General features: G+C 42.5%; 1 protein-coding gene across 1 annotated transcript; it reads right to left on the bottom strand.

Moving 5' to 3' along the window:
* Positions 1 to 355: 355 nt before the first annotated feature.
* LOC145412438 (uncharacterized) lies at positions 356 to 9838 on the bottom strand. The gene is made up of 6 exons (XM_080282323.1): positions 9653 to 9838; positions 8616 to 8689; positions 4936 to 4977; positions 3980 to 4120; positions 1753 to 1864; positions 356 to 940 (listed from the first exon to the last, which is right to left on the bottom strand). The coding sequence occupies exons 1-6, from the start codon at positions 9836 to 9838 to the stop codon at positions 356 to 358; spliced, it is 1140 nt and encodes a 379-aa protein (XP_080138449.1).
* Between the last annotated feature and the right edge of the window lie 2550 nt (positions 9839 to 12388).

The following is a 12388-nucleotide window of genomic DNA, read 5'->3' as shown; positions in this document are numbered from 1 at the left end:
GTGCAGCAGAATGACTATGAATCCTGTGTTGAAAATTTTTGTTTAGTGTTAACAATTTTCACTTATTTTCTTGAACAAAATTTTATTGCATATGCACACTCCGATAGCTTTTCGGTCTCCTTAAAATCGAAGAGGAGGCCGAAGCATCGTTGTGGATTAAATAATTTGCCACCTAAAAGGGTAATTACTCGGTGAATGAATTGTACCTACATTCTGAAGTACATGCTTTACTGTGCGGAATTATGAATGTTGGTACTATTCGTCCCCTGAGTAACTACCGTGAAACAAGACGCATCACTACTGGGTAATCATACAAAATGGCAGCTAGTGAAGAGGGGTGACTATATACTGAAGACTAGCGTCCCGGGGGGTTGTATATGTTACTGGGCTGGGTCGGTGGGTTGTAACTGTAGGACTGCTGCACAGGGGCAGGGGTCGCAGGAGGCTTGGAGGGCAGCGGGAGGGGCGCCAGTGTGTGCTCCTCGGAAGATGTGGTGGTGGCGAGTGGCGCAAAGAGTCTGGTGAGGTCGATGGCCGGGAAGAGGTTGAAGAGGTTGGCGATGGGGATCTGCGGCGGTGGTGGGAAGTTGGCCGAGGTGCCCACACGGATCAGGTCACCGATACCACTGCCCAGAGCCGTCGCCACTCCTCCAGCAGACTCCACGAAAGCACCGCCGACTTTGATACCAGAGTTGAATAAAGTGGCGCCGAGATCCAGTCCTGACGCCCCGAATTTCGCGATAATGCGTCCGTTCACCTTAAGGATGTCTTGCACCAGTCGGATGAAGATCTCCAGGACGTCGCGCAGGATTTCATTTTTGGCATCGAAGACGACACCCAGGTCATCGGCAGACTCAGCCAAGACGTCGCTGATGGCGTAGGTGAGCGGCTGGCTGGCACGAATGACCTCAGACAGCACTCTGGCCTTGATGGCGGGTACCTGGAGGGAAAAATGAGTCAGACACTTTTTGCCTAGCATCACACCTTCTTCCTAGCATGATATCTAGTTCCCAACATGACATTTTTAATTGATATGACACTTTTCCCTGCATGACAGCGATTTCCCAATTTGACACCTATTATCCGGTATGACATCTGTTTCCCCGTATGACACAGATCTCCAGTATGACATCTATTTCCCGGCATGAGATCTACTTCCCAGTATGACATTAATTTCCGGTATGAATTTATTTTCTCATATAACACCGATTTCCCAGTACGACACCTATTTCCCGGGGTGATACTTCTATCTGGTGTGACTCCTATATTCAAGTGTAACAACATATTTCCCGGCAAGTTTCCCTTTACCCGTCACGATAGCCAGACACCTTTTTCCAGATATCACATTTTACAGTTACCCTGATTATACCATACACGTTCGCTTACAATCCCCTGCCAATACTGTGCCCTGCCTTCCAAATTTCTCCTTCCTCCCGACATTCAGAGAGCATCCTTTCTCCTCATACTCTTTATCCTCTTGTTGTGTACTGCATACTATTATCATATAAAATTACTTCATCTATGAGCAAAAGTTAACTCCACGAAGACGTAATTCCTATTTAACTCTTGCCCTGATATATGATGATGATAATGATATTGAAAATGGTGATGATGACTGATAATGATGATGATGATAAGTGATGATGATAATGATGATGATGATAAGTGATGATGATAATGATGATGATGATAAGTGATGATGATAATGATGATGATGATGATGATGATGGCCTGACTGAGTGGGTGACTGACCTGGAGAAGGACCCTGAGGACGGCGGCACTCAGCTGACCGGCGTACCTCAGTCCGTCACTCGCCACTCGGGCCGCGCCTCGAATTCCGTCAGCCTTGTTGTTCGCGATCCACCTGTTGGAGTGAGAGTTAACCAGAGGACAGGTGCCTCACTACAGGTGCCTAGTTATACAGTGCTTCATTACAGGGTCATAATTATGTAGTGCTTCAATGCAGGTTCATAATTATCTAGTGCTTCATTACAGGTTCATAATTATCTAGTGCGTCATTACAGGTTCCTAATTATCTAGTGCTTCATTACAGGTTCATGATCATATAATGCTTCGTTACAGATTCGTAATTAGATAGTGCTTCATTACACGTGCCTAATTATACAATGTTTCATTTTGGTTCATATATATATAGTGTTTCATTACAGGTTCATAAGTGTATAGTGCTTCATTACAGGTTCATAATTATAGAGTGCTTCATTACAGACGCCTAATTATGTCGTACTTCATTACAAGTGTCTCATTTTAACATGTGGTGCTTCATAACAAGTGCCGCATTATGCAGTGCCTCTCTCTCTCTCTCTCTCTCTCGAACATAGCCACTCCAAAACAGCCTCCAAATGCACTGTCACTCTCCACACCTACACCCACACCACACCTACACCCATGCGCGAAGGCGTGGGTGGCGGTGGATCACTTCTCCAGAGTGATCCTCGGCTCTACGGATCAAACGCAGCTCAGGATCCACAAAAAACAGAGCTTGAGTGTGCATAGTAGAGTTACCCACAAAGTCAGGCGTGTACAAGCTGGCCACTACAATACACACACACACACACACACACACACACACACACACACACACACACACACACACACTGGAATGATCTATTTAGAGTTTGTGGTGCGTCATTACAAGTGCCAATATATCTAGTGCTTCATTAATGGTGCTTCATTAAAAGTATCATCTTGCTTCGTTTACAGGTGCCTGTTTACAGTATTTGGTGGCTATTTACAACGTGGTGCTTCATTACGGGTCTCTAATATGTGGTGCTCTATAACGTGGATAATTCTACAGTATTTCATAACAAGTGTCTCATTACAGTGCTACATTATAAGTGCCTAATTATATGAGGTGTACATAAATATACAGTGCTTCATTATAACTACTTAATAATATGGTGCTTCATTACAAGTCCTTAATTACAGTGCTTCATGACCAGTGGCTAATTATGCAGTGCTTCATTACTAGTGGATAATTATGTAGTTTCGTAACTGGTGCCTAATTATAGTGCTCCACTGTAATGCCTAGATAGTGCTTTATTACTTGTGCCTCACTGCGTCGTGCTTCATTACAGATAAAACAGAGCTGAAAATCATCCACAATATGTTACTCTTTGTTATTAATACTATTTTTACTGTATATATATCAGGACTGCTGTTATATGCACCTCTTTGTTATGCTGTAATTGCGTTTTTGGGTTATTTTGTTCCCTTTAGCATAGGCAGGGCGTCCCTTACAAATTACATATGCCTCGGAGCTTTTGACTTCGCAACATGGTACCAATTTTCTCAAGGTTTACAGTATACGCTGAGAAAACGAAATAGACTGTATTATAATTCCCAGCCCAAAATTTCATCCACTACTCTACCACTTCCCCCACTGACTCATATGGCCCCTTATTTACACCCATTTCATTGGATCCCTTATTTACACCCATTCCTTTTATTTTTTTATTTTTACCCTTACCGCTTCACATACTGTTTATCAGGGACGCAGCCGGGACGTCTATAAAAGAAATAAAATTCAGTTATATATATTTACTCCAAGGTAAAAAAAAAACAAACAAAAAAAACTATTAACTGGCCCCAATTAACCCCCTCTAGGTGCAGGGTCTCTAGGCTAGGCTACCGTAGTCAACTACATTTAAAGGTAGATGACTAACCTACCCTCCAGTACTACAGGATCGAAAAACTTTAATTATTACCTCTTGGGAACCGAACCCGTATAAGGCGTCCTAACCACAAGGCCTATCAAGTGGTATATCTACGTCTGAAATGAACTGTGCAGAGTACCTTATAAACAGAACCAGCGTCTCAGAACATTATTTGGCAAAGAGACGAACAAGGCCATGTTCTACCCTGTGATATCACAATAAAGTTACTTATACCTTAACTCCTCTCGCAATCAGGTCCTAACTCATTCCAATACTCTCTCTCTCTCTCTCTCTCACACACCCACCTAGCGGCCTGAGCTCCTCCAGCCGCGGCCGCCGGAACCACTGAAGCCAGGACCCTCTTCGCCCCCTGGCCCACAGTGCTCAGGGTCTGTCCCACGCCGCCCACCAGGCCGGAAATCTGGCCCAGGCCGCCCAAGGCGGTGCTGTACGTGGAGGTGGGCGTCAGGGCGGTTAGAACATTTAGAACACTGTATTACAGAGTGTGGGAAATAAGTGGCAGAGAAAGTATATATATATATATATATATATATATATATATATATATATATATGTGTGTGTGTGTGTGTGTGTGTGTGTGTGTGTGTGTGTGAGTAACAGTAGCTACAGCTTCACTGTCATCTGGAAGTGAACCCAATGGATCGCCAGGGATGCTATTACTCTCTGTCGTAATGCGATTTATTTTTGCAGGGAAGACAATGAAAGTAGAGCGCAGAGTCTTCTTTAAGGAAAGAAAATATCATACTTATTATAGTGAACTGGTCGTAATTTTCTTTGTGAATCCGGGCACCAAGGTGACCATAAATCCCCCTCATGCAATACAATGTGTGGAAGAGAAGAAGAATGGTTCTAAAGTACCTAAATTTACAGTGAAGATGACATGAATATACCACAGGAGCAATATTACACAATAAAAAGGAATTCTTAATTGAATCTCCAGTAAACCGATATACACTTTTCAAGCAAGACACTCACACACAGAGCAAGTATAGTGGATAGCAGGCAGAAGATTAATATACCCTGTGTACTTTCACTTGGCCTAAAATTGCCATCTCTCCATCCTGAATGTGGAGTGGCGCTAGTCAAGAGAAAGCGTTAGGGAAGGAATGGTAACCCGTAGTACTGCCTTATTTTATCACAGAGTTATGTTCAGTACGATTAAAAATGGCAAGGATATCCACCAAAACAAAATGGACCAACTACATCAATATTTAGAAGATTTTTGGACACTGTTTCTGACCTGGATGAAGTGAAGATCAGGTTGTCGTTCTCGCGGGAGTCACTGTGGAGGAGGACGTGAGTTAGACAGTGATGGAGAGCTGGGTGTGCTGTCCTGACTTAATCGTACAGTACTTAATTTAACATAAACTAACTTAATTTTGCAGAATCTAGCCTATCTTAGCATTCCTTAAATAGATTTCAGGCTTAAATTAGTCTAACTCAAGAAGGTTACATGGAACTAATCCAAACCAGACATAACATATCCTGTCCCAGCCTCACCCATTTTGAGTAACTTCATCAGCCTTGACCCTAATATGACCTAACCTAATTTTCCATATTCTGACCTGGATGGGGATGACCAAAGCGAAAAAAAATGCTAACCTCAGAAATCCTACGTAACTATTTCCCGCCATCAGGAAATTTTAACCTACCCTGGCTTTACCTAACTTAATTTTGCACATTTATATAAGGCAGTTCCAAAGTAAAAAAAAATGCTAGCAGGTACGGTATTTCAAAGGCAAAAGAATAAATAAATATGGTAACAGAATGGAAGGTCAGTTAATGAGGTACATCAGGAAAAAGAATGAATGATGAGCATAAGGTGGGTGAGCTGCTGGAGGTAGATAGGGGTCGTAGTGGCAGAGGTAGTCGTCAGTTAGCGAGGGTCGTGGGTCATCTTCAGCTTGCCTGTCGTTTTTATTTCATCTATCGTCCTCTCATCAGTCAACGGCCTCACCAGTCTCCTCACTTATCCCCTCTTCCACACCTGTCGCTTTTCTCACTCGTCGTCTAGCATTCATCGCCTCCACCTGCTAATTTTTCACCTGTCGCCGTCTTCACCTGTCGTCTGCGCACTTGTCACCTCACTCACTAGAGTCCGCGGCGACTGAGAAAAGACACTTATAAATGAGGTAGTGGGATTTTGGCAGAGTCGCCCTTGCAGTGTTTTGGTGAGTTTATCTGTTTGTGAATTTGCGTATCGTGTGCTTATCGTGTACGTACTAATATGTTTGTAGAATTTACGTTTTTTCTTGAGTCAATAAGGGGTTTCTGTGTGTCTCGTCGTTAGTGTGGTCAGAACGTGGAGAGAATGGCAGAACAAAGATATAAATAAACAATATCACACACACACACACACACACACACACACACACAGCATCTCATTTATACCTCCAGCCAAACTCTTCTGTTCTATCAAAATTTTATACTCCTCAGATGACCAGTTGTCTATATTACTGAGACTAACCATATTCCTCTGTTCTCTCTACTACTCCCAACTGCATCGGTACTGGTAAGACAAGTACAAAATAACTAGGTGTATGGTAACTAAATGTGGTCTTAACTTACGATGGGATATATCACTTAGCCACATCAAAATACGTTCTTTTCACAGTACCACAGTTGTTAGGATGATGGCCCAGTCAGTTTCCTTCTCTTCGTCCTCTTTTTTTTTCCCATCCTTGCCCTTCCCTTTCCTCCTTCTTCCTCGTACTCCTCTTTCTGTTTTCTCCACCCCGTCTCCTACTTCTTTTCCCTTCCTCCTCGCTTTTCAATCTCCCTTTCCTTCTCATAATTCCCCCTTTTAATTCCAGTTACTCTCTTTCCCCATTATTCTCTTTTTCGTTTTCCTTGCTTCTTCAATCTTCCTTTCCTCCTCCTCCTCCTTCCTTCCTTCCTTTCTCCGCCATTTTGAGCCTTCCCTTCTTCCCTTGTCGATCTCACAAACTTATCACTCTTTCCTTCCCCAACGCCTCCTTCCTTTCCTCTTACCTTTCCTCTTCCTTCCTCTTTCCCTCACCTTCTTTTCTCCTCCTTCCCCTTCCACCCGACCCTACCCCTCATATCAGTACGTTCCAGTTCCCTTGTTTCTTTTTCCGTTCCCCAGCCTCAACCCCTTTTTCCTTCCCTCGCTCTCTTCTCCTCCCTTCCCTTCCGAGGTCTGTATGCTCTCTCTCTCTCTCTCTCTCTCTCTCTCTCTCTCTCTCTCTCTCCAGCTCCCCCAGACTCACTCGCCGATGATGAAGCTGCTACCTCCTGTGCTCGGAGTCTCGTACGATGGTTGGCTGTGGCAGGGAGAGAGGGCGGGGCGTCAGAGATGACGTCATTGGACAAATTTTTGAGTAACTATTAGATATGTTACCTATTGCCCTTCGCCTAATCCCAGAGTCCATCCAGGGACGCTAAGACAAAAACATGATTCTTTCAGGCAAACTAGTCTTCTTTATCCAGGTATCTTTTCATCTCATTCTCTGTCTTCTCCTCACATTCTCAGCAATAACCAATTACTTTAGATCCCGTATTCTCGTTGGTTAAGGAAGCTCCCTAACACCTCTTCCTTAGTGATTTATTCTTGGATATGGGTGGTTAATATCGTTTTGTATGTTATTTATGGAGAGTCTGGCGATACTGGAAGGATTTATGTAACACGGAAGAAGAGATGAAGACAGCAAGGTGTAATAAACAAAATAAATCACTTCGGAAAAGGTGTTAGGGAGCTTCCTTCGTCGATGAGAAAATGGGTCTGTATCACAAAAGAGGTGCAGATAATACAGAAATATTAATTATTCTTAATTATCACTATGAGCTATAAGTTGGCTTATCCTAACTAGTCAGAAAGTTATTATGTAGTTTACCAAAAAAAAAAAAAGTTGAAAAATCTCAGAGTTCCAAATTATGACTAGGAGTTATGTTTTGGTCTGTCCTAATTTATCAGACAGGCACATGGAGTCTATTGAAAAGATGGATGAACATTACAGTGTTACAAAATCTCCGAGTTATCTGTTCTCCCTGATCCAGCCAAAAGTGAGTAATTTCAGCCAATAAAATGCTATGAAATGTGATCACTTCAGGAGGACTGGAAAGGCGAAGGGTGATTTTAAGATACGAAATATTACAAAAGGTGACAATCGGAAGAATGATCTGGCTTTAAGGTGTATTAGAGTAAATAATAAAATAGTTGGAAACTTCTAAAAATTACACTTAAATTACAACAATCAAACGTGCTTAGGGTAAACATAAATAAATAAATAAAAAAGTAAATAAATAAACAAACAAAGACTTAAAATTCAGTTACCAAAGATCTAGATAATTTAGACAACAAGGTATTACCACAGATTACACCTGATTAAACCTGATTACACCTGGGCAAAAGGTAATGTCGGATTAGAAACATCTCCAAAAACTCTGAAAAAAAAAAAAAAGACTGAAATGATTAATGAAATGCGTGAAAGAAACTACTGAGAGGGAATAAGAATAACTGGAGAACAGGGCCATATCAGGGCAAGGAAGAGATAGTTTGAGTAAGGCTAATAAAAACCTAACAAGGTTATAATAGTAACAACTTATAGTAATGACTTAGGATATTTAAAGGACAAATCAGGTAATTATTGATCTGACGAGGTTATTTGAGATGCAACAAGAGGTATATACAAAAATCATTTAAGATAATTACAAAACTAATTAGAGGTAACTACAGAACTAGACTAAGGTAAAAATATAACTATCTTGACGTAAGTACTTAAGTGACTGAGGGTAATAACAAACCCAAGTTAAGATAATTACAGAATGTGGGATTTATAAACAGATCTGACCTCACGTAATTACAGAACAAGACATAAAAGAACCAATGCAATTAGAGAACAAACAAGGTGGAGCAAATAAGGCCCCTGAAGAGCTGACTGAAAGGGTTAATAAGCTTACCCGTACGACTGCGCCACCTGCCGAATCTCCCGGCGCAGTAACTCCTTCGGGATGGTTATCAGCTCGTACTCCACCTATAGGGTATAAGGGGTTAGGGGGGTTGTGGGGGGTGATGGGGTGGGAGTTGAGGGAGGCAGGACTTGCAGGGGGTTAGGGGGTTGTGAAAAGGGGGGTTGTGGGATTGAGAGAGGGCAGGGAATTGCAGAGGGTTAGAGAGGTTGTGGAAGGGGGGAGTTGGAGTGGTTGAGGGAGCAACATGGGAAACATAGGGGGTTAGAAAGGTTGCGGTAGGGGCAGGGTTTTCTGAAGGGCTTGGAGGGCTTGAGGGCTTGCAGTAGGGGGGGTATGGAGGGGTAAGGGTCAGCTAAGGGGTATACGGAGAGGCAAGGGCTTTTTTTTTTTTTGGGGGGGGGGGGGCGAGAGTAAGGGAGGGACGTTAAGTTTGGGGGCTTGGAAAGCAGGGGGAGGGTTGGGAGTGGAGAGCAGATGAAAGGGGGATGAGTTAATGTACGGGTGAACTGCGTTTGGGTCGAGTTGAAGTTGAAGCGAGTAGGCAACTTCCACAACTGGCAGACATATTACTGGGCATTTTCACATAATCTGCAAACATATATTTCTCTTATACTCCTCCACTTAATATTAAAGATCATTAACAGTTTGGATGCAAATGGTGGCGGCGTGTGTCGTGCACTCCAAAGAAATTTGTAAGTTTTATAAATGGTACATTTTCAGGGCTAGTGCAAAACAGCCACTACAGGTCACTGACTGAAGCAAATGTCTCTGCATGACTACTGTATCTAAATACTGTACTTTCAAGCTTATACTAACCGTGTCATTGTACCATTTCAGTTGTGTCTGTGATTTTGCTTTGAAAGGAAAGAAGCATTAACCGAGGACTTCCTTTTGACAATGGGCAGAGGGACCGAAAGAGGTTATATTCCACTGGTTTAGCGACAGACAGATTAGAGACATTAGAGAAAACAGACATCACTAATGGGGTGGTTAAAGCCGAGTGACTCCGGGGCCTACTAACCCACCTCTCTCTTCAGATCCTGGCCAGACTTCTCAGCGTCCTCAGCTCTCACGGTGGGCACGAGGACGAGCAGCCCTTCCTCCTGCACCTCCACCAGGTTGTTCTCTGTTGCTTGTGGCACAGGGGTAGGCGCCCCAAACCCACCCGTCGCCACCGCCATCACCATCCATAGTCTTGCTACCAGCCTCATTCTGCCGAGTAATAGGAAATTGACTTACATTACGATTGTTCTTACTGTCAATGATATTACTAATATTATTATTATTATAGTTGTTGTTGTTGTTGTTATCATTATTACTCTAACAGTTGTTATTATAACTTTGTTACCGGCCACATCATTACTGTTTGCATCATTTTCATCTATCTGCCACAGCCTCTTAACTCCTTCACCCAAGTGGCGTATCATAGTTATAATCATCATCATCATCATCAATCTGTCACAACCTCTTCACCCCTTCAACCAAGTGGCGTATTTCTTCTCGCCACCACCGGACGATTTTATTACCTTGAGGGAGATTTTCGAACAGGAGGGGTTAGATAGCGCCTTCAGTAATTCCTTTAGATCGAGAAGTTTTCCTGAAGTCGGAAAAAAATATCCAGAGATAACAAAAAATAAAGAAAAATAAAATGCCATTAGAGTAAAGGATTATTATTTTTTTTTTTTGTACAGAAGTTGAACAGAGAAAGGAAAAACAAATGTAAAAATAATCCATACACCAGATTACAGGTGTCCTCCATTCATAAAGACGAAATATTATGACTGCTATCTTTTTTTACGACTACTCTTTATCTTCACTTCGCCTGCTCTAACTATACTCTTCTCACTTTGACTTGGCCTAAAACTGCCATCTCTCCGTCCTGAATGCTGGGGTGTAATAACAGATTAACACTAGAATACGATGTTAGTCACGAAGAAGTGCTATTTAAAGAAAGTAGGATCAAAATATTATCTTTTTCCTGGCACTACGAGAAATGAACTGAAAAAGGGCGAAAATCTGGGCCACGTTAAGGTGAATGAACTATGACCTGTTTATCTCTGTATTCTGGCTAAATACACATGACTACACCTGACCTTCCTATTTACACCTTTTATAGCCACCTGACTATCCACGCTCATCTAGACACACCTGACTATCCACAGCTGACCCAACGCAACTAAACACACGTTCCTTAATATTCTTATTATCCACGTCCAACATAGCACACCTGACTGTCCACATCCAATCTAACACACCTGATTATACACCTCCATCATAGCTCACCTAACACACCTGATCTAACACACCTGGCCTAACACACCTGCCTCTGACGTAACACTTCCACAAGGTCACTAGAGAGGGAGGAAGGGAAGGTAAGCAAACGAGAGTCAGGGGAGAAGATTGGATGGTGACGTGGCGGGATTGGTGATTACATTCTCTCTCTCTCTCTCTCTCTCTCTCTCTCTCTCTCTCTCTCTCTCTCTCTCTCTCATAAACAGAGGGGGAAGGGAAAGGTGAAGACAGAAGAAAAGGGAAAGAAAGAGAGGAAGAGGAGCTATGGGACAAAAGGATGAAAATGAAGGCAGGAAAGAGGAAGGGAAGAAAGAAGACACAAGAGGAGGAGGGAAAATGCAGGAACAAGTGATGAAGGAAGCAAAGACAAGAGGAAGAGAGAAAGGAACAAAATAAACGACGACATAAGAGACGAAGGAGAGCAGCAATGACGAAGGAATGAAAGAAGAATGAAGGAAGGGCGAAGGAAGGCAGGGGGAATGAAGGGACGACGAAGGAATGAAAGAAGAATTAATGGATAGAAGGAACAGTGAAAGAATGACAACAGTGAAGGAAAGAATGGACGACGAAGGAATGATGGAAGAATGGAGAAAAGAGGAAAGTAGGAGGGAAAGGGAGATAAACGAAAGAAGGAATAACGAAGGAATGAAAGAAGAATGAACGAAGAATGAAGGAAAAGAATGAAGAAAAGCGAAGGAGGTGGGTCTAGGCAGGGTGCGAAGAGTGAAAGTCCTAGGCCATTGAGCAACTAGTCTCTTGATCTTTATTTTCACTTTCGCTGGGGCTGAGAGAGAGAGAGAGAATGTATCTATAGCGATCAGTCTGTTTATCTACGTATCTATCAGTTTACCTATCTATCTGCTATCTATCTATCTATCTCCCTATCTATCAAGCTTGCCACGAGATAAACACCTCTAAGCCTCTTTAATATCACAACTCATCGCCACTCCCTCCACCAGATCCTCCCATCCTCCCCCCTCTCCCCTCCCTCCCGCCCCCACCCATCCTCCCCACCTCTTCCACCTCCTCCCCCCCCACCCATCCTCCCCGACAACTTCATTCTCCCATCGCCTCATTCTCGGGCTTCCTCTCCTCATTTTTCCATCCTTTTTCAATCTTTTTTAGTTCACAATATTTTCTAAATGATGATAATATGCTAGATTTGTAGAACCGTTGTTCGATAGATAAGTAAATAGATAGACATAAAGGCGGGCATACAGATAGACAGATGGAGAGATAGATAAATAAAAAGTTGGACAGATATATATAGATGGAGAGAAAGAAAAATAAAAAGATAGACAGATATAGATAAATTGATGCATTGATATACATAGATAGATAGACAGATAGATGGATAGACAGATAAACAGACAGAATGACAGACAGACGCGAGAACAGACACATAAACAGATACATACAGAGACAGAGAGGATTTTTTTTTTTTTATTCAAGGGATTATGAGATGAGAG

The sequence above is a fragment of the Coenobita brevimanus genome, chromosome 93 (genome assembly GCF_032717465.1).
Source record: "Coenobita brevimanus isolate Jiangsu-jjx chromosome 93, ASM3271746v2, whole genome shotgun sequence".
Classification (NCBI taxonomy): Eukaryota; Metazoa; Arthropoda; class Malacostraca; order Decapoda; family Coenobitidae; genus Coenobita; species Coenobita brevimanus.
This window is presented reverse-complemented; position numbering and strand designations above follow the sequence as displayed.